This window comes from Salvelinus sp. IW2-2015, linkage group LG23 (assembly GCF_002910315.2).
Source record: "Salvelinus sp. IW2-2015 linkage group LG23, ASM291031v2, whole genome shotgun sequence".
Lineage (NCBI taxonomy): Eukaryota > Metazoa > Chordata > Actinopteri > Salmoniformes > Salmonidae > Salvelinus > Salvelinus sp. IW2-2015.
Window position 1 is genome coordinate 40,860,969 of NC_036863.1, and position 26,829 is coordinate 40,887,797.

At 44.0% G+C, this 26,829-nt stretch overlaps 1 protein-coding gene across 2 annotated transcripts in view; it reads left to right on the forward strand.

Moving 5' to 3' along the window:
- Window positions 1-26,829, forward strand: part of LOC111950969 (pro-neuregulin-2, membrane-bound isoform-like) — a 110,476-nt gene that overhangs the window by 47,757 nt on the left and 35,890 nt on the right. The window contains exons 1-3 of one of the 2 annotated variants that reach the window (XM_070434630.1): window positions 942-1,492; window positions 20,812-20,977; window positions 21,743-21,861. In XM_070434630.1, the coding sequence (XP_070290731.1) occupies window positions 1,378-1,492; window positions 20,812-20,977; window positions 21,743-21,861 (400 nt within the window). In that variant the 5' untranslated portion in view covers window positions 942-1,377. Of the gene's footprint in view, window positions 1-941; window positions 1,493-20,811; window positions 20,978-21,742; window positions 21,862-26,829 lie in introns of those variants that run through there. The other variant, XM_023968915.2, reaches the window with a different exon arrangement.

Consider the following 26,829-nt stretch of genomic DNA (forward strand, 5'->3'; position numbering starts at 1 on the left):
CCACAGACATGCTGGGGCTTGCTAACAACACGGCAGGGTAGGAGGACACAGGGAGGAGAAAGGGAGAGGCAGAAAGGGGGCAGAGAGTGCGAGAGAGAGGAGGGAAAAGGGGAGAGTGAGAGGTGTGGAGAGTAAATTGATGTTTGTGTGTAAGGAGCATGCATATATGTCATGCATTGTGACGTTTCTAGTTTTCATTGTTTTCAATGCATATCCTCTTGTTAGGTTTCAGTGTTTATTACCTAAATCAGAACCAGATTATGTGAGTTTGGGGAACATGTTATTGTGTAGAGACCCCCTCACCAACATGCACAGGGCAGACCCAAAGGGAGCTGGGTGGTCAGCATGGGGGAGGGGTTAACTGGCCCCTCTCCAGGGGTGCATGGGTCAGTCATAAAGACCAGATATGCTCCAGGCTAGAGGTATCTGGGGCTGGGGGAGGCTACAGGTGGCCTGCTATATGGGCCATCTCCTCTGTTCTGTGGTCTCTGTGAATCTCAAACCACCCCCTTGCCCCTATCAACTCGCTCCGAGGGCCCTCTGTTGTCACGTGTTGCTGACGAAACTCGAGGGTGACTTCCTGACAGTGRCGAGGGGATCAATAAAACCATCAACTTCGGGGGACACTGGTGATTTGAATGATGCAATTCATGTTCCACTTTTAAATAATTAAACAAGCATGAAATTCGAATAAACAAATCCCTCCYGTCGTTTTACAAGATGTAAACCTCAGTAATAGTTAAACATTTAATCAGGGAGGTATTTAATCTTATACACGTGTCAAATGACGAAATCAGACATAAACAAATGCACGTGGTATATCATTAGGCACGCCTCTGCATATTTTTTTTTTTTATTGCGCAAACTCAATAATGTGGTGCCTTATGTGATTCCACTTCGCCCTGAAGCCGACAGCGTTGCTGGCATGGTCGAAGTGGCTAACGTAGGGTCTAGTTAGCCACTACGCGTGTGAACACGCAAGTGTAGGGCAGAGGGGCGAGAGAGGAAGGCTCCAGCTTGAGGGCCTAGAAGAGGCTGTGTTTATCGGATAGTTCTAGGCAGGGAACAGTTAATTGCCTATACAGCAATGAGAAATGCCTCCCTGCTGACCCCCTAGGTCTCTCTTACTACCCTCCCCTTTCTCAGCGCGGTCTCCGTACTTTTCTCTCCCCTCTTCGGTCGTCTCTTTCATTCTCTCGCTCTCTTTGCCTTGCTGTAAGTAGGTGTTTCCCTACTGTGGGTGATTGGCGCGAGTCTATATAGGAGGGGAGACGCTCTGACAAGCTTAGAGTCTAGCGCCACACGCTCCTCACAGGACTACCTGTTTTTGTCAGGGCTTTTTTTTTCCTGAGAGGATTTACACTTTCAACTGACAGCATGTCGGAGGGCAGGAAGAAGGAGAAGAAAGGGAAAAAGAGTGGGGGGAAAAGGGCACGGAAAGAGGAGAGAGAGCGCAAAGAGAAAGAGGAGAGCGAATTGGATCCAACAACAGGTAAAAATGACTCGATGGAGAGGACATTTGTAGGTGTATGTGTGTGGTGGAATGGTGGGAGACTGCAGGGCCCGTGAAAGAATGTATCACCTTGTCTTGTCATAGCTTGCCACATGGAAGTGATTCCTAATGTGGGCAGCATACATGCAGCAGCACATCTGTTGGTGTGGTCGAATGTGCCTTTTGCGTGCGAGCCCAAATCAAAGCCCTCAATGAGCTGGGGACCTCACTGCGCACACCACTGCAACACACAGCTGGTTTGGGAACATCTTGACAGTGGCCGCAGCGCGGAACAATTGTTTTCGTCACATTTCACTTTCGCAAACGTGTCTCATACAGCAGCCTGAAACGACTGTTTAGTTTCGTTTCCCATGTCCTCAAGGGAGTGGGAAAACGAGGCTTACGAAGCAAAAACATTTCGCTCATACGGTGTATAGTGAGGTACAGTATTACACAGTAACCATGTTCCTCAGTGTACAGTAAACATGGCCCAACAGAACACACCCAGGGCCGTCCACTGTCTCTCAGCTTTAGTTCCTAGTGGCAGTGTTTCCCTTGTCAAGTGGTTCTCTCATTCCTCGCAGGAAAACCCTCTGCTATTTGAATTGCACTGCAGCTGCTGTCTTCTGAGTCACAAACGCAGCAATGTGCTCTCTCACTGGTTGCTGCTGCAAGCCGCAACATGCCACTGCAGTTTGACACGCGTTTCGCAGGTAATGCCTGCCCCAATCTCAGTCATACTCCACTTAAACTATGTCCCACACTAAAGGAATGATTCAACATTCTCTTTAGATACCATATTAGAGGTCTWCTCCGGTCCAAGAAGTTGGATCTGGACCTAAACAGACCGAAGGACAATCAGATCCAGACCCGAACAGACCAGAACTTTAAAAAAAAATTGGGACCTGACCCGAATGGACCCGAGAACAATCAGACCTGAACCCAAATGGACCCGATGACAACCAGACCTAGACCCGACCCTAACAGGTCCAGGTTTAGACCAGACCCGATTGTACAGGAGTGAAATGTTAATCAGCCAAGTTGCTCTTCTGGTTTACAAATAGGTATTTATTTATATGTTGGCTAGGCCTTATATAATTCAATAAATTCACCTTATTAGCGTAAAATAAATATGTTATAGGCTATGCATAGCTGTGGTCAGGTGCTATTGACTGTAGTTACATAGACCCGAGACCGATTTTTCCATCAAACAGGACCTGGACCCGAGAGACAAGTTAGAATTTGGACCCGGACCGGACAGGTCTTGGATATTTGGGTCCACACACAGTCTCACATGGCAGGTTTAACCATGAATTCACTGGACTGGGAGGATTTTTTGTTAACCTCTGTGTCATAGTGGGAGGTTTTCAGCCAAAGCTAAAGCGTCTGTGGCTGTGTGAGTAACCCAGCCTGTGAACCCTCTCCAGAGGCTATAAAAGAGGGCCTGTGCCCCTCAGTCTGCCTTCACTAGGGTGTTAAAGCCGTGTCTGAAATGCTAGGCCACCGGAGAGAGACTCAATCAGAGACCTTTGAAATCACACTATGATCTAAGATACCGCAGAAATATCAGCAGGTCACACAGACAAGGCATTGTATTGTCTTTCGCTCTCTACCCCCACCCCCACTCACCCTGGCCCGTACGTAGGTTTCTCCCCTCGCAGCAGTCACACCACCACGGCTGAGGGCTCACAGCCTTGTCCGCTGTAAAACTGGAGCTTCCATTCCTCGTCTCTTTTTTAATGTGCTGATTATTCCATTGTTTTCTAATCTGTTTCTCAGATCTAGGTTATTAACCAAAGTCTCATAGAATACTACATCTTCTTGACCTGAAATGTGCCTGAAAGCTGTTAACACAACTAACTAAAACACTTTTGTTTTAGTTAGTTATGAGGGGGGGGCACAACTAACTAAAACACCTCATAACTAACTAAAACACTTTTGTTTTAGTTAGTTATGAGGGGGGGGCACAATCAGGCCCAGAGTTTAGATGACACGCCTGGTGCCCAAATTGATGGCATATCAAATTGATGACGTATGTCGCGCAGCGATAGTCGAGGGGAGACGAACGGATTCGGTTCAGTCAGTCGTCCTGATGAGCCCTTCCCAGCTAGCTAGTTTGTCCTTGTGGCTAGAAACTTCTGTTAGACATTTGTTTAACTTCTTTGGAGAGTGTTCAGAATCATTCCGTTTCTATCAGAGTAATTATATTTTACGGAAATGTAGACGTTAATGACTTAGTTGTACAAATCGCTAGCCTACRACACATGTGCTTTAGCTGTCTCTCTGGCCTGATATTGGCGACACTATCCTAGCTACTTTCATCTCCTTACTGCGGCAAGCGGGAGTGAAGGACACCGTGCCCTGTGTTGTGCTCCCAGCTTGCAGCGCAAACTCTCCCCATTGAGCAGTGTAGACTGTATCACGGTAACATCCAGATGGTTACTCCCAATATTACACGATATTTCTCATGCAGGCTGCTATCCTACTCTAAATAAAATGAACAAATTGGCCACGTTAGATACAGCCTGCGACATGTAATTGCCCGGTGGGATGCAACTCACGTCAGCAAAGCACCTCCCAACACCGTTGCACTGGTCATTAACACCGGCTTGTTACTTCAGCTAATTGGCATGTCACGGTGACATCCAGATGGTGACCAATACTACCATTTATTTCTCCCTCGCCCTTCAAAATGAACATAACTTTCTTTTACAAGTTTTAACCAGCGCCATGCTGTTGTTGTTGCCAGCTAGCCAGCCCAGCATATAAACTAGCTAGCTGSGAAGGGCTCATCAGGATGACTGACCATTCGTCTCCACACTCGACTCTCATTGGGCGACATACGGACATGCCTGGTACCCAAATTGATGACGTATATCCTCTCCCTTAACTGCAGGCAGCTATCCTTTTAATCTGTCATCCTAGCCTGGTGTTATGTGGACTCCATGACACTATCCCTTTTTTCAAAGACAGTAGATTTAACTAACTATGGCTGATTGACCCGTGTACTGTATAACGCCAAGTAATCAATACTGATTTTCTATTCATTCCTCGTGTTATTAATTCTCTGATTTTCTCTCTGCATTGTTAGGAATGAGTAGGGGAGAACCGGGACAAAAGTAACAGTTTTAGTTTTTTYCCTAATTACTCAGAGATCGATAGAGCTTGAGACACCATATTTTATGACAAACAACTCTATTATTAGTAAATGTAACTTCAATTCTATGGTAATGGACCGAGAACAGAACTCCCGCAACGTTACTTTGTACATGCGTTAGGGCGGACTTAACTTCATGTTTCTAGTTTTTAATGCTCTTTGCTTTCAACAAATTTAATTGTATTATTTATTTTTTCAACCTTTTATTTAACTAGGCAAGTCATGTGCTATCAGCCATAATTTAATGTTTCCGTCTATTTGAATAATTAGTGCTATAGGTTTATAATTAGTGCTATAGGAAATGTATGAAAATGAACCATGCGTCAACATCGCAATGTTGCTCAACCACAATATTTTTGYCTTAATATTAATATTAACAATATTAATCAAACTAAAATGGATTACATTATAGCTATATTAAACAATTTTTTCATCTCACTTTAAATGGGAATGTAGTTGGAGATGTTTTTCACCATTATTAATTACTATTCATGCTTAGCCCTACCAATCAGGTGTGCTCCTCGTGTCTTGATAGAATAAACGTCTTTATTCTCTTCCCAACGGCAAACTCATCTTGCTTATCACATGTCCATGRCTTGACATAACGTAATTGACCCCCAGAATCAAAAATATATTTTTAACCACTAACCTGTCGATAAAAGCTTGTGAGAAACTGATCCACCAAGTCGATTGATTAAGACATCATTTTAATGATGTCATATTTAATTTTGTAACATTCGGTCCCTTGTTGATATTTGCTAACATAAAAGCAATATGTGGCCTGTGCTTAAACATTTACTTAATTTTATTCCAGGTCATCAGTTTACATTATGTTACTTTTGTCTCTCCTGTAACTTCTCCCAGGCTATCACCTAAGACTATCTAGCATGATACGTTAAACATATTATTTAGTCATTTAGTCATTTAGTCACTAGATAGGGTAAGAAAATGCATATGTTTGGAACCTTAAACAACTAAACACAACTTTACAACTGAAAAACACTTCCGGGTCAGTGTTTTACTTCCATCGCTCAAAACCAAATGTTGTCGATAACTCTGCAGAACATGGTCAGACGGGGCTGTTTCTTTGCAGAGAGCTCACCCTCCACCTTAGCAAAGTGCTGACTTTACTACGTCATTCAAGCTTCTGTGTCATCTGAGAAAATGGCCATGTTACTTTCACCCCGTGTTACTTTCGTACAGCTCTCCCCTAAGCATTTCACTGTTAGTCTACACCTGTTGTTTACAAAGCATGTGACAAGTAACATTTGATTTCTTCTGCTAATTTAAAATTGCCCTTAGGTAATAGTTCTGCATTTCCCAGGTCCATTATGAAACAGCTGTTTTTTTCCCCGTTTGGTGGGTCAGTCGGCCTGTTATTTTACTGCATAATAACAATTATTATTAGTACAGCCCGTTTATCTGTGTGCGTGTGGTGTTCCTGTCTATCTCTCTGGTCACCAGTCAGACAATGTGGCTATTGACTCAGAGAGGAGCGTTGTGTTATAGTGAACCTGATGATAATCGGCAGTGCTTTGTCTGGAGGGGGGGAAAAACCACTAAAACAGCACCTCAAAGAGAGCCTGCGACTCCGTTTGAAGACTCTTAGGGGAGGGRAAACGACTATGTTAAGCTTCCAAGTAGCACACTGTTTCTTCAGTTTGTGCCACCTCACTTTTCATATCTGTTGTACTGTACTGCTTGTGACTACATTTCTTCTACACACGGTTGTAGTTTGTAGTTTTATCCAAGTCTTCCTGCTTCATGCTGTATGGCTTTGGGGTATTTGACAGATTTTTTTCTTTTCTTTTTTTTCCTGAAAATGTTCAGGCAGTTTTTTATCTGCTTTATGTTGACATGAAAGAGAAGAGAATGCCACACACGGAATGTATGTACTTTTTCAGCCATTTTGAAGTCTTTCTGTATAGTGGTCCAATGTTGGTGGATCATTTTGCCCCGTTTTAATGTTACCCCTGAAGCACTATGATCAATGATCATGAGTGTGTGCTTTTAACACAGCCGAGATTTACTTCAAAGTGCATTTCAAGAAGACRATGGACAGACACTCAGCTATGTAGAATGAATCAAAACGGATMATTTATGAGCGGTCGTGGAAATGTGGTCATCGTTTGTGCTGAAAGGGTAATCCTACTGATTCTCATCTTTCGACAAGGGACTTATTTTAATTAGGTAAGTTCGGGGTGTTGTAAATATTGCCAAATAATGACATTAACATACTGCTCTCGCATTCTTAGCAATATACAGTATGACTCCCCGAGGAGGTCTCAAACCCAGGCCACGAGCACCGATGACTAATGCCCAAACCACTGTCCCAATAAGGGTTATCCCTAAGGCGTGTGCTTATTAGGCCAGTATAGGCCCTGTCCAGACACAAACCCTAAGCCCTTCTTCCCAGGCACTTGTGTAGATCTGAAATAACTGGATAGGTGTAAGCAATTAGGGTGAATGCACTTTGATGTACATCTCAGCTCTGGTAAAAGTACTCAAGAAAAACTATTTTCATTCAGGAGTAACATTAAATTAAAGTTATATGCCCCCACCAACATTAGACCGCTATACAAAAAGCCCTAAAATTGCGTAAATAAGTCATTCAAATCAATGATGAGAGAATAGTCAGAAACTGACACAGACATGATGGTGTAGCAGAAAAATAGGAATGCTGTGAATCAAGAGGTTGTGAGTTCAAATCCCAGGGGAGGACATGTTGACTAATAATTACTGTATATAAATGAACATGTGCATTGTAGTCATGTRTATCAGATATGTAAATTGAAAACACTGTTAAAAGCATTCTGTGTGTCCCTAACCTTGCCAACAAAGAGCTGCGAATAGCTCCGTGGTTCACCAATCACAGCCTTGATGGGCTCTGCCACAGTGAAACAATGAAACAAAATTTTTTTTTTGGGTGGGGGGGGGACGTTTCTTTGGGACCATCAGGCGACGTCACGACGACAGACGCACAGGAATGTTCTTGCAACGTTCCCATGGAACGTTTCTAGAACATTAATATCTTATATTTTGAGAACATGGCAACCGTGTTTCATTTGACATTAATAAACAGTCGTTGCGCATCACTGGAACATATGAAAACGTTAGGTAATGACCTAATGAGACTCTAAAGTTATGGGAACGTTTGTTGTTAGCTGGTAGCAAGGGCAGACCTCTGTATCGGTACCGGAACATTCTGTCGTACTGACTGACTGACTCCCAGAGCCTGGGAATATGGCTTATTAGGCTTTCCTCAGGCTATGTGCTGCGCTGAATTGGGTAGTAGAAGCGGATATACTGTATGTAAATCAAGCACAGTATTTTCCTCTAGACTGTTTTCTTTACAAGTCTCGATTTTAACATGAATTTCCTCAATGCTCATCCTTTACAAAACTATGTGCTGAACCAGACATAATGAGAAGAGCAGGGTACAGGAGTACGCCGTTGGTAATCTTGTCATGGGTGAAGATTCCTTACTGTTTGTCGGCTGGGGTTGTTTATTTTGTATTGTGGTTGGTTTATCTTGTTATCGGGAATCACAAGGATACATGGAGCCTACAGCAGTAAGAAGCTGGGATGTTTTCAGCCAAGGATTAGTCTGAGGACATTACATAACGAACAAAGTTGGCTGGAGATCCCCATAACTTTCCGCCAACTCTGTCGCCATTGCAGCAAAAACACCTTGAGGTTAAACCCGAGGATGAGCTCCTATCTCCCTCTGCCTCATCTGGCTGGCTGCGATAGCTCACTCTGTGTGTGCGTGTGTGAGTTTACCCCCTGCAGTGAGAATGATCATTAGCCCTCCTTTTTTAACCTAACAGGAAGTTGTTGACAGTTCTGAGGCTCTGTCTTCTCTAAGTGTTTTCTAACAAGGCTTGTGAGAGATGTGTGCAGCTGGAGTTGGACTAAAAATAACGTGTCCTATTGATCTATGATGCATGGTCTTTATTCTGATTTAGACATTCCCTTGTTTGATTCCAGCAAGTGCAGATGGCACTGACAGCTCTTCTTGAAATGGCTCAGATAATTTAGAGATAAAAATAATGTGTTTTAGACGTTCTAAACCCTTAGCCACTCCCTGCAAAACTTGGTATATACACAGGTGSTCCAATCAGCAATGGATTAGGAGAACTTCTGAAAATGTCAGGGTAGAATGGTGCTTACAAAATTGGGCAAATTGTATTGATGGCATCTTCTCAAGGACATTCAGAGACTTGTCCCGAAGCCACTCGTGCTTGTCCTGTTGGAAGGTGAACCTTCGCCCCATATGAGGTCCTGAGTGCTCTGGAGCAGGTTTTCATCAAGGATCTCTCTGTACTTTGCTCCGTTCATCTTTCCCTCGATCCTGACCAGTCTCCCAGTCTCTGCCGTTGAAAAACGTCCCCACAGCATGATGCTGCCACCACCATGCTTCACCGTAGGGATGGTGCCAGGTTTCCTCCAGAGTTCCTCCATTGACGAACTCTGGAGCTCTGTCAGAGTGACCATCAGGTTCTTGGTCACCTCCCTGACTAAARCCCTTCTCCCCCGATTGCTCATTTTGGCCAGGTGGCCAGTTTGAGGAAGTTCTAAACTTATTCCATTTTAAGAATGATAGAGGCCACTGTTCTGGGGGACATTCAATGCTAAAGAAATGTTTTGGTACCCTTCCCCAGATCTGTGCCTCGACACAATCCTTATCTCGGCGCTCTACGGACAATTCCGACCTCAATGCTTGGTTTTTGCTCTGACATACACTGCCATCTGTGGGACCATATATTGACAGGTGTGTGCCTTTCCAAATCATGTCCAATCAATTGAATTTACCACAGGTGGACTCTAAGTTGTAGAAACATCTCAAGGATGATCAATGTAAACAGGATGCACCTGAGCTCAATTTCGAGTCTCCTAGCAAAGGGTCTGAATACTTATGTAAATAAGGTATTTCTGTTTTATTTTTAATACATTTGCAAACATTTCTAAAAACTTGTTTTTTAGCTTTTTTTATTATGGGGGTATTGTGTGTAGATTTTAGAATAAGGCAGTAACGTAACAAAATGTGTAAAAGGTCAAGGGGTCTGAATACTTTCTGAACGCACTGTAACTAGTGTTCCTAAAGATTGACGCCAAAAGCATTATGGTATCTGCATAATAGTGATATTTTCAATTTATTTTCAATGAAATCTGATTAGTGAGCTGGCACAACCTGGACCTTTTTGATTAGTTGTTAGTTCCCCMAGATTTATAGAGCTGTCAATGGCTGTTTCATCAATGTGAATGTTGTACATGATAGTTATTGTCACATCTTCTTGTCATGGATTTCCAATGGACAGAAAAAAGGATGAGCTACTGATGAGTTAAATTCACCAGTATAGTTGTTTCCTGATACTATTTTGATTTACGTAACTGTTCCTTTAAACTAGCAGCTTCTTGGCCTCTTCTTATTAAGGAGATACTGTGACATTCTGGCAATTAAGGTCGTTTCGATTACGCCAGCGCACCTGTAGACGTTCAGCCATTGCGCTAACGCTAGTTAGAATTGGCTCGCTAAACTATTTGTAACTTCCTTCATACTGCCATCAGAGACATAAAAATGGTATCCATGAGTTCATCTGACTCTGGGTAAGTTGAAAAAACGGCCCACTTGCTGGAATCTCGCAGTATCCCTTTAAACACTGAAAATTTTATAGATTTTTCAATTATAGATGGAACCCCAGAAAGTGCATCTTTGTTTAAAGTATAACACTTTTGGGGTTGTTTAGGGAAGCTGTCTGGATCTGGGCCTGCTCCAGTACAGTCCAGGTCAGACAGGCATCCTTGTGAGAGCAGTTCTGCCACGTTAGACTGGACTAACGAGGGGGGGACCACATAGGCTAACCCACAAGAACAGGTTCTACCCTGGGATCAGAACAATAATGTTCCATCATGTTGTATTTCTACACGCTATTCCTCAGGTAACCTTGCTTTTTCATTCTCTAATATCATCTACCATATTCAGAACAACTTACAAGAACTGCATTCAGTAAGGAATTTGAAACAACCACTTGATCCAAGCATTATAAGTAAACCTGTCAAAAAAAGAATGGTGACATTTCGACAGCAATAATGCAAAGATGATGCCAGAACTCAGTATCATTTGGAGTTTGAAATACTGCTGATCGGGGCCTCCCGAGTGGCGCAGTGGTCTAAGGCACTGCGTCGCGGCGGTCTAAGGCACTGCGTCGCGGCGGTCTAAGGCACTGCGTCGCGGCGGTCTAAGGCACTGCGTCGCAGCGGTCTAAAGGCACTGCGTCGCAGCGGTCTAAGGCACTGCATCGCAGCGGTCTAAGGCACTGCGTCGCGGCGGTCTAAGGCACTGCGCTCGCGGCGGTCTAAGGCACTGCCGCGGCGGTCTAAGGCACTGCTCGCAGCGGTCTAAGGCACTGCTCGCAGCGGTCTAAGGCACTGCGTCGCGGCGTCTAAGGCACTGCGTCGCAGCGGTCACTAAGGCACTGCGTCGCGGCGGTCTAAGGCACTGCGTCGCGCGGTCTAAGGCACTGCGTCGCAGCGGTCTAAGGCACTGCTCGCAGCGGTCTAAGGCACTGCGTCGCAGCGGTCTAAGGCACTGCGTCGCAGCGGGTCTAAGGCACTGCCGTACGCATAGCTGGTCTAAGGCACTGCGTCGCGGCGGTCTAAGGCACTGCGTCGCGGCGGTCTAAGGCACTGCGTCGCGGCGGTCTAAGGCACTGCGTCGCAATGTTGCGGTTTCACTAAAGCCTGGGGTTCGATCCCAGGCTGTGTCAAAACCGACCGGTAGTCCCATATGGTGGCGCACAATTGGCTCAGCGTTGTCCGGGTTAGGGGAGGGTTTGACTGCGGGGAGGCTTTACTTGGCTCATCACGCTCTAGCGACTCCTTGTGCATCATGTCTGGGCTGTGCAGGATGACCGCTGGCTCCGCATAGGGATCTCAGAGCCAGGCAGGGGTGTAGGGTCTGACTGTCATAGGACATGTAGCCTACATAGGACAGAGCAGCTCCCCTCTCTTCCCTGTAGGATGCAGGGCCGAGCTATTCTGCTGTTACTCCACACTGTACTAGAGAGAATAAAGCTTGTACTGTATCTGTAATCCTTCAGAAAGGCCTCTGCTGTTTCTATGTACATAGTCATTCTGACAAAGGTATGGCGTTAGAGAGCATAGTCCGTAGCACGAGTATAAAGTACTGTCAATATCTTTGCAGAATTATCAAGGCTAGTTCCAAATTCAAAGGCTGACTCAGTGAACTGAGGGGTAGTGAACAACAAGCGTAGACTGTCTGAACGTAGACCAAATAGTTCCTTACTGCACATTACAAGTGGGCTGTCCGAGCACACTGCAGACTGAACACTACTACTCTGTGTTGTGTTGTAGTGGACCATCTTTATCTGCAATCCTTTAAAGGGAACTCGCCTTACTGCAATAAACATTCCATCAAACCCCACTACATTCTGAAGAGCTCAATATCACTTAGCAATTTCCACAGAGGGATATTGAAGAAATATTAGTCATTCTCTTCCATATAGGTTTTTAGGACAGACAGCCTGTCTTCTTTACTAGGTCGGGGAAGTGGGGCAATCCCTCCCAAATGAGGACGTCCGGTGATTATTTTGGTGCACCTACATGTTCAGTTTTAATTGAAGGCATTACCCATTATTTATTTAGTATTTTTGATTGTATTGGATACCGTAATTGTATATTTAAAATAAAAATCCCAACCCTACCGCTCTCCCCTGATTTAAAATAAACTAATGGACAACAGTAATGCTACTTACAAYTATTTTCACTCGCATGTAAAATAGAGTACATGTAGTAAAATAATTATATATACACACACATATACAGTACCAGTCAAAAGTTTGGACAGACCTACTCATTCCAGGAYTTTTCTTTATTTGTACAATTTTCTACATTGTAGTATACGGTCTGATATACCACGGCTGTCAACCAATCAGCATTCAGGGCTCGAACCTCCCAGTTTATAATGCCAAATAATAGTCAGTCCACCATCAAAACACTAGCTTACTATGTATCGTTTCATTATGCAGTGTATACTATCTACAGCTATATACAGTATTAAGCTGCTAGACTCACCAAAAAAAGAAATGTCCCTTTTTCAGGACCCTGTCTTTCAAAGATAATTCGTCAAAATCCAAATAACTTCACAGATCTTCATTGTAAAGGGCTTAAACACTGTTTCCCATGATTGTTCAATGAACCATAAACAATTAATGAACATGCACCTGTGGAACGGCCGTTAAGACACTAACAGCTTACAGACGGTAGGCAATTAAGGTCACAGTCATGAAAACCTAGGACACTAAAGAGGCCTTTCTACTGACTCTGGAAAAACACCAAAAGAAAGATGCCCAGGGTCCCTGCTCACTTGCGTGAACGTTCCTTAGGCATGCTGCAAGGAGGCATGAGGACTGCAGATGTGGAAAGGGCAATAAATTGCAATATCCGTACTGTGAGACGCCTAAGACAGCGCTACAGGGAGACAGGACGGACAGCTGTGGCAGACCACGTGTAACAACACCTGCACAGGATTGGTACATCTGAACATCACACCTGAGGGACAGGAACAGGATGGGAACAACAACAACTGCCCGAGTTACACCAGGAACGCACAATCCCTCCATCAGTGCTCAGACTGTCCGCAATAGGCTGGACTGAGGGCTTGTAGGCTTGTTGTAAGGCAGGTCCTCACCAGACATCACCGGCAACAACGTCACCTATGGGCACAAACCCACCGTCGCTGGACCAGACAGGACTGGTAAAAAGTGCTCTTCACTGATGAGTCGCGGTTTTGTCTCACCAGGGGTGATGGTCGTATTCGTGTTTATCATCAAAGGAATGAGCGTTACACCGAGGCCTGTACTCTGGAGCAGGATCGAGTTGGATGGTCTGTCATGGTTTGGGGCGGTGTGTCACAGCATCATCAGACTGAGCTTGTTGTCATTGCAGGCAATCTCAACGCTGTGCGTTACAGGGAAGACATCCTCCTCCCTCATGTGGTGCCATTTCTGCAGGCTCATCCTGACATGACCCTCCAGCATGACAATGCCACCAGCCATACTGCTCGYTCTGTGCGTGATTTCCTGCGAGACAGGAATGTCAGTGTTCTGCCATGGCCAGCGAAGAGCCTGGATCTCAGTCCCATTGAGCACRTCTGGGACCTGTTGGATCGGGCCATTCCCCTTATAAATGTCCAGGACCTTGCAGGTGCCTTGGTGGAAGAGTGGGGTAATGTCTCACAGCAAGAACTGGCAAATCTGTTGCAGTYCATGAGGAGATGCACTGCAGTACTTAATGCAGCTGGTGGCCACACCAGATATTGACTGTTACTTTTGATTTTGACCCCCCCTTTGTTCAGGGACACATTATTCCATTTCTGTTAGTCACGTCTGTGGAACTTGTTCAGTTTATGTCTCAGTTGTTGAATCTTGTTATGTTCATACAAATATTTACACATGTGAAGTTTCCTGAAAATAAACGCAGTTGACAGTGGGGACTTTTATTTGTTTTGCCGAGTTTATAAATGTTTCATAAAAATGACACGTCAAATAGCCTATCAATTCTCCTTTCTGCGTTTCTCTCCTGTGTCGGTCTTTTTTCTCTCTTTCTTTCTCTTAGAAAAAGTTGATCTGTGTCTGTGCTTGTCTCATTTTTTTTTCTACCCAGAGGGCTATACCAGTTACAGTATGCGACTGCATCGCCTTGCATTTTTGCGTGCAAATGTTTTCACTATGGCCTGTAGGCCTAGGTTGCGGAAAGTATTTCCTGGGACATTGTGCATTATATGTCCACTGCGCTGCACACAATGTAGTCTTAAATTATGCATGCCAAGATATACCAGAGATAAGGGACTGTTGATATTGCAACCGCACAACTCAAACGCTGGTTCACCAGTAGGTAGCCGCGGGATGATACAGGTGCCAGATGATGTGTGCTCATGATATGCTCTTATCTATTCAGTTGTGTGGGTTTGGAGTTGGACACACGCTCTGCTGTACGACAGACAGTTTAGTWTGAGTTGAGTCGGGTCTCCCTCTCTGTCCCTTTCTCTCCCTCTTCTCTCCCCCATGTGGTGGATATCAAGTGATCTGGAGAAGTGCTCGCGATAGTTTCCTACTTCTATTTTCGATTAGTTTACAATTCTAAACTTAGGTGTAGGTGTACTAGCCCACTAGTCTAGCAAGCAACACAGTGCTGGGCGCAGCCCAGTGAGTGGTGCTTTACAACCACTGGTGCTGTAATGCATAGCTGTCTCTTTGTGCTCAGTTTTAATAGGCACGATCTTAGTTACAACACCCCTCTCGTTATCTCTCGCTCTCTCTTTCACACACACCCATTGTAATTATGCAGTACAAAGAACTGTGCGCTCTGTTCACAACGTTCTATTCCTAGGAAGCGTTTGGGGAAACTTACAATTTATCTTACAGTACCATTTCTACTGATCTGCGTGCCAGTTATGATATTCATATGCACGTTTTCGTGGGACAGTTTAATTTCAATAGTTTTTCATTTTTCTTTTCTTTCTCAAAATCAATGTCACGTGTTTTTAATAATACAAATCGGAATGAAAAATGTTCAAATATRAAACTTTCAATTCCTCTAAAGCGAGAGCACCAGCCTCTGCTATATGGACAAACTGATTCACAGTGGGCCATTGGCGGCTAAAGAAATGAGCACATGCAACTAAGAGATAGTTTAGGCCAATGTAGCAGTAGGCCTATAACCTGCAATGGAAGTTATCTCAATCTCTACTGTGCATGTCTGCCTCCCCTTCTATCTGTCTTGACTTGAGCTATCGCTAGTGAAGCGCAACATTGTATCAACTCATTCAAATCAACTGGGCCCGGACCAATGACTGTACATAGGAAGGTCAGGCCCGAAGCTGTCGCTGGCGAACTTGCAACATTGTATCAACTAGCCTATTCCGGTCCCTCGGTTTCCCACGCCAGTGAGTTCAGGACAGACGCAGCTGTTTTTGCGCAAAGGGAAATGTGTTCAGGTATTTTATGACGTTTCCACTGGATATATGGGATTCTCAGAKCMTGATATTTTGCTCTTTCACACCGAGGCCTAGAGATTATCGAGGGAGAGAGTTTTGGAGCTATTTTTCAAATACTGTGAGGAACTATTGTCATTCACAATGGATTTTTTTTTTTTAATACTGACTTCGTTGACTTTCTGTGTGAGGTGAAGAAAAAATGTCAGAAAAACAAGTTAGTTAAGAAGATCAGAAATCAGACATCCCCAAATGGGCACTTTCCTACATTTGTGCGCAGCAGGCCAGTTAGTCTACTTCTRTGCGTGCTCAGGCACGCACTCCATCGAGGACACAGAAAGCAGACACATGCTCATTGCTTGGAGCGCTCCAAGCAAAATACAATGAAAACATTTAAATGATGGTAGGGAATAAATCAGAACTTGTTTGTGTAGCAGGTTGTGAACTCTGCAAACAATGTTTCCACTCTGAGAATGGTAAATGACTGTAGGCCTAATTGATCCACTCATGAACAGAAATTAATGTAACTAAATGACAGGAATTAACAGTAAATGTACGACTGGTGACGACTGGTCCAAAAATAATGGATGGAGAGGTTTTTTTGGGGGGGGTCTCGGATGGTTGAGGGGCAGCTCACGGGGGAACTGTGTGTGTGGGGGGGGGGGGGGCTTGGTGACTTGGAGATTGGAAGCGTGGGCCAGTGGCGATAGGTCGTTGGTTCGGGTCCCCGTTTTGACTTGGTGGGAGATCTGCCCTTGGTCACGACGCTGCCCCTGGTTGCTCTGGATGGGAGTCTGTTAGATGACTGAATGTAATGTAAATGTTGAGCCGTCGTTGCTCCTAGACGTTTCCACTTCACAATAACAGCACTTACAGTTGACCGGGGCAGCTCTAGCAGRGCAGAAATTTGACGARCTGACTTGTTGGAAAGGTGGCATCCTATGACGGTGCCACGTTGAAAGTCACTTCAGTAGGACCATTCTGTTGCCAATGTTTGTCTATGGAGATTGCATGGCTGTGTGCTCTATTTTATACACCTGTCAGCAACAGGTGTGGCTGAAATAGCCAAATCCACTAATTTGAAGAGGTATCCACATACTTTTGGCCATGTTGTGCATCTTGCCTATCATATGAACATCCTTTTCAGACTCAGTGTTCCTTGGAGATTGGTCTGCTGTCCAAAAGATTTCAAATAGAAATGTCTTGATATGAACATTTTAAGTTGCAGGTATTTGAAAATATCTACATTGGTCAGTCTAAAATTCCTTTTGAATTCTGTCATGGACATTCATGTATGACTTTCTATGCCTTTAGTTTTCCATGTAGACCAATTTATCAGTCAATTCCAACTTGTCCAGAATCTCTCGTCATACTTGAGTCAAAGTAAAGATACTTTAATAGAAAATGACTCAAATAAAAGTGAAAGTAACTTGTGTCAAAGTATTTGGTTTTAAATATACTTAAGTATCAAAAGTAAATGTAATTGCTCAAGTATAGATCATTTCAAATTCCTTATATTAAGCAAACCAGACGGTATAATTTTCCTAGTTTAATTTTTAATTTTTTTTTTTTAAGTTTATGCATAGCCAAGGGCACACTCAACACATAATTTACAAACAAATGATTTGTGTTTAGTGAGTCAGATCAGAGGCAGCACGGTGACAAGGACCATTTTCCTGTCAAAATTAATTTTGCTTCAAAATTCATTAAAAATGTAAAGAGTACTTTTGCGTGTCCGGGAAATATATTGAGTAAAAAGTACATTGTTTTCTTTAGGAATGTATTGAAGTAAAAGTACTGATACCCCAAAACACTACTGAAGTAGTACTTTACTTTAAAGTATTTTTACTTAAGTACTTTACACCACTGTTCTTTTTCCCTGGCCACTTCGTCAGAATATATTGAATGAGTTTCCATTTTAACAATAAATTAGCCATGTAAAAATTGCTCTTCTTTTCCTATTATCAGCCAAACCATTGGAATTATAGCTAGCTATACTCAATTCACCAATTACCATGATGGGTTGTATTTGAGATACTTGCCACGATCCTAGCCAACATTTTGAGATATCCATGCCTACCAATACCACCAGAATCAATGCCTGTCAGTTATATACCTATCTGGATATCTAGGGTGAATGCACCAATTTGTAAGTCGCTCTGGATAAGAGCGTCTGCTAAATGACTTAAATGTAAATGTAGCTGTACCATGATAGATGCCCTGCTAAACATACTGTAGCTCCAACTGGCTCTAAGTAGACCTCCAATTGTGCTCCAAGAGTCAGAGATTGAGGTACTTCATGATGACTTACTGTGATAATGTGTCTGAAAGAGAAGGCGGGAGAAAGACCGCAACCTCACCTTGAGAAGCCCCTCTTCACCCTGTTCACCTCTCTCCTCTGYACCCTGGGGGAATCCCAGTCCTCAACTAACACGAGTGCAGCTGTCAGCTGTGACAGCAGAACAGGCCAGAGACCATAGGGAGGGAGAAGACCGCCAACTGTACAGCCCATCCTCCCTCCCTCTACCCGTCCATCCATCCATCCATACTCCCAGAGCTGGGCTGACCCTGATGTCTAGCTTGGGGTAATTCCATGGTAACGGAATTACGCTTTGACTCCGATTTTTGACTTTGAAATCAACGGTTTTTGATTGGCATGCATTTTAAAGTTAAACAAACCATACAACTCTATGCACAAGGACTACTTTGAACAATTTCCACTGAACTCTTTACAAAAACACATTTACTTGAAGAACAGTGCAGATGCAAAGTTTGGCAACCGAATGACTGTAAAATCTCCCTCMGTTATTTTGCGTCCACATTTTCCCAGAACTCCAAAAGTTAAATATCTGCTCCGAATTAAGATTCAAAGATGTCTGCAGAAAGAATGGAGGTGTCAGCTATGACATCACACCTTGAGTTTGGGAGAAAAATAAATATATATTTTGCTTATTGAACTACAGTGGATTTACACCCGTTAACGGAATTGAGGTAACAGCATTACATCATGGKTCCCTGATCTGTCCTATATAGAAATGCATAATTATAGAAATGAATATCATTCTCTTCGTGGTGATGTATCCTGAATAGGTACACAAAGATAGAAATATGCAATATCCTTCTTTTGCATATTTGGGTATTATTCTACACACTGGCTATTATTGTATTGAGCTCTGCCTCCAAACAAGACCACATTTGTTTGGTCCGGACCACAACAAATCTGAACCATTCCATAGATGTCTATGTTTCAGAAGTTTGGACTTGTGCTCTATGTACTGTTCTCTACCGTACTGTCAAAACTTGTGAAACATAGACCTCTGTGATTGGTTAAGATTTGGTCCGGCCAGGGCGGAATGACCAAATTTCAACTACTTTTGAACCAAATTTCAACTACTTTTTCAATGGATATGTAGTGTCGGTCGGTATTCAGTGGGTAAGGTTGCTTGTTAGGGTAAATGGAAAGAGGGTGGGTTGTAGGTGTCAGAAAGAGCCAGGAGAGGTGACATTAACTGTAGAGAGAGAAGAGYGAGAGAGTGAGGGTTTGTCCAGACTGTTTTCAGAAATTAAACGCTTATGAGCATATAACAGTATGCCAGTGGAAGGGAGGACTGTAGGTGGCCCAACTGTGGTTTATAACTACTATTTCTAATTCCATTACAGATTTGGTAACAGAATTACGAGTTTTAATTACTTAATCATTCATAAACAAACTTGATATCAGCAAAAACACTAACTAATTGATAGGTCTACCTTTGCTTGTTACTTCTGTGAACTTYCAATATCCTCATGAGGAAAATAAATGAGAAAATATCTTCAAGAGATGTGGGTTTTTGGTAACGGAATTTGAAGGCACGAGGCAATGTTTCTAAAACTTATAGAAGGGAAAAACATTACTCCCAAAATGAATATGTKTTGATATTAGTTGGCAGGGGCCTTTATTTTRTAAKACTTTTTCTGGTAGATGTTGTCTAAGACCCTCYTTCCATCTGTTTGACCAGAAATCAAAGCCTTTGCTTATTTAAAAATGTTATGATGGAAAAAGCTTCAAATGTGTATATATGCCTTTTTAATTTTTTTTATATCAACTCTTAGCTTTCATTTGACACCCTATTTGAACTGGTCCTTTTTTTAGATGGAAATGCCGCTAGCTAACTAACYCTCCAAGCATCGGTCTTGCTGTAATAGTCTCTGGTCACCTAAATGACAGGCCGTGACAATGTGATCTATGGTTTMACCCTGGACATTTGATGGACATGTGTTGTGCGTTCATCAGCTAACTCGGCTTCGTTACCCCCTAGCCTTTTAAATCAAAGTTCCTTACTGTGGCTCAGTGGAGAACAGAGGTCATCCCAGTGATAGAAGGTAGCTAACAGAACTACTTCTGTCTACGCCGAGATGGACAAAAAGATAAGTACTTGGCTGTTATAATTGGTAGTAAAATGGTCATTCTGTCCTRATAAAAGGTAGTTCACAAACATGTGTGTGAAAGTGTTAATTTATCCCCATTGTGTATAGTAGTTCATTTAAGAACGTTGGTGGCAAATCCTCCACGAGTGCACATCTAGCTACATCTTTGGTAATACTATTTACGTTAGTATACTATTTCTATGGACAAAAATGTCAAAATATAGATGAGGGAAAGAAATAGATCATGGTTTAATGGTCGTAGAGGCCTTAGCAGCGGTTACTGGTTCTTGCAATTTTTTTTTTCTGAGAGCGATTGTGAAATTCTGAGACCCTGCTGGGAACAGTTCATCTCTGTCCTGTCCTGTTTATTGTTGTGTTCGTTGGAGCATATCATTCCAAATACCTTTTTTGTGTTTGGTTTCGTTGTGAATACTTGAAACGAGCTCCTCTTTTGATTGAAGACGATGTCAAATGTACCCTGTTTGACAGCGATACCGACTTTGTCTAACTGTATGAGAGAGGCTTAGCTGGCAGTGGCTCTGGTGACCTCATCTGGCCATACGAGAGTGTTGATGGATGGCTGAGCACTTGGTGACCTGACATGTTTGTYTTTGTGCCTTTTTTTGTCTTTCTGTCTCTCTGTATTTCTGTCTCGCGTCTTAAACTCATTCCAATAGTGAACACCAATCGGTAGCAAAATGTATACTTTTAACTMTTTTTCCTCTGTCTCTTTTCTAGCYATYGCCCCAAAGTTAAAGCGAACGAGGAACCCACTGATGGTGGACGAGGGAAGCAGGCTCATGGTCAAATGTGAGGCTACGGGGAACCCCAGCCCTACCTACAAATGGTTCAAAGATGGCAGTGAGCTCAAGAAAAGCAGAGAGGTCAAAATAAAGTCCAGCCAGTAAGTACATCTACAATCCCTTGAAGCTCCTAACACATTTAGCATGTGGTACCATTAACAAAACAGACACATGTCACAAGTCGCGGCGTGGCAGTCATTTCTCCTTCAGTAGTTTTCTCCTAATGCTTTTACCAGCTGACCCAAAGGATGAAAAGCATTTTAGAAAGTGAAACATCAACGTAGAGACTTCAACATTTTGTTTATGAGATGATAATGTGCTATGCCAAGGGGGTTATGAGCAAATTCATTAATTAGTGAAAYAACAGAAAGTATACTTTGCGGCATAAAAGTGTTTTCAAGACTAGGGGGGCTTTTTAAAATCAAAGTTGGTTACTGGGTTGATGAATAGGCCGGGGCYCTAGATTCCACGCACCGTGTTCCATATCGCAAATCTTTACGTTCCTATAGCCTACATTTACTCCTGTGTCCATAGCTTCTCTCGGCTATGTATTTTAACAATCACTTCACTTTGAGGGTGTGTGAGTGCTTATTTCTGGTACAGGGAGCAGGTATCATAAAACCAAGGATCCCTTTTATAACACACTTGATAACTGTCAGATTCTACCCTGCTGAAAGTAACTGCATCTAACTGGCTTCTATCCCACTCAAGTCTGGCTTGTACGGAGACGCCCCGTTCCTGTTGCTAGGCTAGGCGCCTCTAGCCCTGCTGTGTTGTCTTTCTACATCTCTGTCCCCAGCCACGGGTTATGTTTCCATGTCGTTTTGGTTCCCCCGACTAAGCTGTTTGTGTCTCCTCTGCCACAGGAAGAACTCCAGGGTCCAGATCAGCAAAGCCAAGCTGGAGGATTCTGGGAATTACACGTGTGTGGCAGAGAACCTTCTGGGGAACTCCAACTCCACCAGCACTGTTCATGTCCAAAGCAGTGAGTACTGAGGCATGGCCTAACTGTCTGTCAGAGTAGGGGGAATACTGGCATGTTGTTGAGTGTTTGGCTGGAACATAGATTAGCAATGAGATGGCGTGTTGGATTTTGTCGAGATGTGGTTTCTGTTGTTCTTGATTCATCCATGTAGCTGAGTTCTCACGTTCTGGCAAAGTTTCAGAAGTCTATGTCCCCGCATAAGAATGTTGGTTCCCTTTGATAAGTGTGACACAACAATCTCTYTTGTGTGTTGGTGTTCGCGTATTCTCTTGTCTCTCTCTGTGTGTGTGTGGCCGTCTGTCTATCAGCGGTTGAACTTCCTTGAATCTCTTCTCCTAGTTCTTCCCAACAGCGGCATCGCATGTCTCCCTTGTGTTGTGCCAGGACGAGTGATTGGCTGCTAAGAGGAAGGCTGTGTGTCTCTCGCACTCTGTATAAATACTAGCTGTCTCACGGACAAGTCTCATTCTGTTCCAACTGAACGCCTAGTTCCGCCGTGCTCTAGGGGGGAGGCAAGACAGGGTCATCAGGGTAATATGCCCACAGGCTGAGGGAGGGGCTCACCCAGACGACATCAATAAACAAATGGCAGCAAATATGGTGAATACGGAGGTAAACCTGCCTTGCTGTGTTTAGCCAACAATGTGKCAGGAAGCTTGACGCGAACAAAGGTGGCAAAAAACTTGAATGTCTATATGAATGAATGAAAGAAGAAGGCCTTGAACTGAATGCATGTGCTAAGATCTAGACCTACTATAGTTTTGTGCTCCTTGGCTTGTCTTTTGACAGGTGGGTAGGAAGGAATGTTTCAAAGGAAACCTTTATCGGGTACAACATGCTTTCTTGTTCATGTGAACAGAGGGAAGTAGGATTCATCCCAGTCACTGCCTCGGTTGCGTTTCATCCTAAGGTCATAAGAGAAATGGCTGCAGTGGTGAATGGCTACTGTGGTGTATGCCTGCCTACCTGCTGCAGTGTGTTGCTGTAGCAGTGTGTAGCCGCGGTATTACCTGCGTATGTGTGCCTGCTAGAGACCGAGAGAGAGCAAGGTAGATGGAGACCGAGCGAAAGTGAGTAAAGGGGGAGAGAGACAGAGAGGGCGTAAAGGGGGAGAGAGAGTAAAGGGAGAGAGATGAGGAGTAGAGCCCAGCTGCTTTGCAGAGGAGACTGTTTCACGCCCATTTTAGAATGCAGTCCGAGTTTGCCGGCTTTGTCCACAGAGGCAGCCAATAACATGTTGTTTCCACTGCACACAGCTAGTTAGGCGCTGGGATAGTGACACCCAGTCTCATTTTCTCACCTTTGCACTAGCGGCATCATGGTACACGTCTTTCTGAACCCTCCCCCGCCGYGTATCACCTCACTCCAGTCCAAACACTCACACACGTCACGCACACCAGCTTTTGCAGATAATTGCCTGTGGTAATTGAGATCATTAGTAATGTTGGCCGGCACTCCGGTTTTGCTGTCCCATAGAGGTTGAACAAGGCTAGGGTAAACACAGAGGGGGACGGGAAGTGTGTGTGTGTGTTTGCGCTCGCCATTGGATCCCCCCCGGGCGCGTGTGTGAGACCCTGAGATGTAAGGCTTATGGGTAATGAAGACAAACAGCACCTAGCTCTAGAGAGCCATCATTCCTCTCCCCCAGAGGGATCCAATAGAGCACATGGCTGCTTCTGAACAGTCTGCTCTGTTGGAGAAAACCAGCCCCAACACAACACACTCTGCCCTCCCTCCTCCACCATCCAGCCACCGGACTGCTCCCCTGTGCCAGCCCAAGGCTTCCCTCCCTGTCTGGGGTCAGCCGCTGGGGAGGGCCCTGAGCATGGTGGTCCGTCTGAAGTCTGTGTGTGTGCATGTGGTCCGAGGCTGTAAGGTCACAGGTCAAGGAAAGGGCAGCCTGGGAGTAGCCTGAAATATGGTGGAGCGGCCACTTCAGTGAAGCAAACCAGCTAAATTGAGTTTCACTTTTTACAAGGGAAAAAACTGGAGCGCACTAAACATCACTAACCACTTGAGCAATCTGGATTCATGACTTAACAAGACATGAGAGATGGGGAATAGAGTTAGTGAGATTTACAGGCATAATATTGTAGAGCCCTGTAGTTCTTGTGGAGCAATGTTTTATAAAGTAAAGCATTAATAGACCTATTCCCTATTCCTTTTTATAAACTGGGTGGATCGAGCCCTGAATGCTGATTGGCTGAAGGCCATGGTTTATCAGACCGTATACCGCGGGTATGACAAAACCATTTWATTTTTTACTGCTCTAATTACATTGGTAACCAGTTTATAATAGCAATAATGCACCTCAGGGGTTTGTGGTGTATTGCCAATATCCCACGGCTAAGGGCTGTATCCAGGCACTCTGCATTGCGTCGTACGTAAGAACAGCCCTTCGCCGTGGTATATTGCCCATATACCACACACCCTCAGACCTTATTGCTTAAATATATGCCCTAGACAATAAATGGTTTTTATTTATACTAAAACACCAGCTGTTTGATATTACCAATGTAGAAAGCCAGTATCGATGATAAACCACCATCGATAAAAAACAGTACTGTGCAGCCGTCTTCATTGACCTGGCCAAGGCTTTCGACTCTGTCAATCACCATATTCTTATAGGCAGGCTCAACAGCCTTGGTTTCTCTAATGACTGCCTCGCCTGGTTCACTAACTACTTCTCAGATAGAGTTCAGGGTGTCAAATCGGAGGGCCTGTTGTCCGGATCTCTGGCAGTCTCTATGGGGGTGCCACAGGGTTCAATTCTCGGGCCGACTCTTCTCTGTATATATCAATGATGTCGCTCTTGCTGCAGGTGATTCTTTGATCCACCTCTACGCAGACGACACCATTCTGTATACATCTGGCCCTTTTTTGGACACTGTTAACAAACCTCCAAATGAGCTTCAATGCCATACAACACTCCTTCCGTGGCCTCCAACTGCTCTTAAACGCTAGTAAAACTAAATGCATGCTCTTCAACCGATCGCTGCCCGCACCTGCCCGCCCGCCTAGCATCACTACTATGGACGGTTCTGACTTAGAATATGTGGACAACTATAAATACCTGGGTGTCTGGCTAGACTGTAAACTCTCCTTCCAGACTCATATGAAGCATCTCCAATCCAAAATTAAATCTAGAATCAGCTTCCTATTTCGCAACAAAGCTTCCTTCGCTCATGCTGCCAAACATACCCTCGTAAAACTGACCATCCTACCGATCCTTGACTTCGGCAATGTCATTTACAAAATAGCCTCCAATACCCTACTCAATAAATTGGATGCAGTCTATCACAGTGCCATCCGTTTTGTCACCAAAGCCCCATATRCTACCCACCATTACGACCTGTATGCGCTCGTTGGCTGGTCCTCGCTACATATTTGTCGCCAAACCCACTGGCTCCAGGTCATCTAAGTCTTTGCTAGGTAAAGCTCCACCTTATCTCAGCTCACTGGTCACCATAGCAACACCCACCCGTAGCATACGCTCCAGCAGGTATATCTCACTGTTCATCCCCAAAGCCAACACCTCCTTTGGCCGCCTTTTCTTCCAGTTGTCTGCTGCCAATGACTGGAACGAATTGCAAAAATCACTGAAGTTGGCGACTTATCTCCCTCACTAACTTYAAGCATCGGCTGACAGAGCAGCTTACCGATCGCTGCAGCTGTACACAGCCCATCTGTATATAGCCCATCCAACCAACTACCTACCTCATCCCCATATTTGTTTTTTTTCTGCTCTTTTGCACACCAGTATTTCTACTTGCAAATCCTCATCTGCACATCTATCACTCCAGTGTCAATTGCTAAATTGTAATTACTTCGCCACTATGGCATATTTGTTGCCTTACCCCCTTACTTCATTTGCACACACTGCATACATATTTTCTATTGTGTTATTGACTGTACGTTTGCTTATCCCATGTGTAACTCTGTGTTGTTTTTTTGTCGCACTGCTTTGCTTTATCTTGGCCAGGTCGCAGTTGTAAATGAGAACTTGTTCTCAACTGGCCTACCTGGTTAAATAAAGGTGAAATGAAAATGACATTTTTTTTTTTTAAATGAGGGTTTGCGCTCAGGCGTAAAAGAAAGGTGGTCGGTGTGTCGGAGAATAAATGTATAGACTTCAAAAGGTACTCGTACCATGAAAAGGAATAATAACCCCAATGAGGCAGAGATGCAAAAAKAATCTGCCTATTGAATCCGTGCTAGGGAGAATACGAACGGTCACAGGGGGCGCTACAAGTAGAAACACAAAGGCACATATGTTTCAGCCTGATGCCTTCGTCAGTGCTGTACAAAGCAGCATTTTCAATGTGACCATGCCACGCCATGCTAGTGCCATTTATCCAATAGGAAGAGCTGCAGAACATGTTTCACAAAATCTGGTGTTGGTGGGGGGGGGAGAGAACAACTGCTGTGTTTATCTGCTATAACTACGCCGCCGGTGAACTTGCTCTTCTCGTGCATATTTAAAAAGAGGGTGAAGGTGATGTACGGTGGCACTAGCTGCTCTTCTATGGAGATTTTGACCAACGTCGCTGTGTTTCACCAGTAAAAAAACCACATTGTACCTGGACAAAGTGGCAATTATAGTTCTCCTGCACAGATGGCAGAGTGGGTGGCCGGTTTTAATGATTTAGTTAGTCCATCACTATTCTGGTATGCAGTTTAAGCAGGACTTGCTTTTTTGTCTGCAGTCTGAGTCTGTGCAGTTATACAGTGGGATGTCCATATGCAGTACATATTTCCCTTCTGTTTTAATGTCATTGATAAGGTCTTATCTGAATACTTTACTGGCCTTCAGGTGAGGTGTACGTTCATGTTTTAAACGTGTCACAGACCACTGCAGTGGTGCACCGGTGCATGTGACTCCTGGTACAGGACCGGTGCATGTGACTCCTGGTACAGGACCGGTGCATGTGACTCCTGGTACAGGACCGGTGCATGTGACTCCTGGTA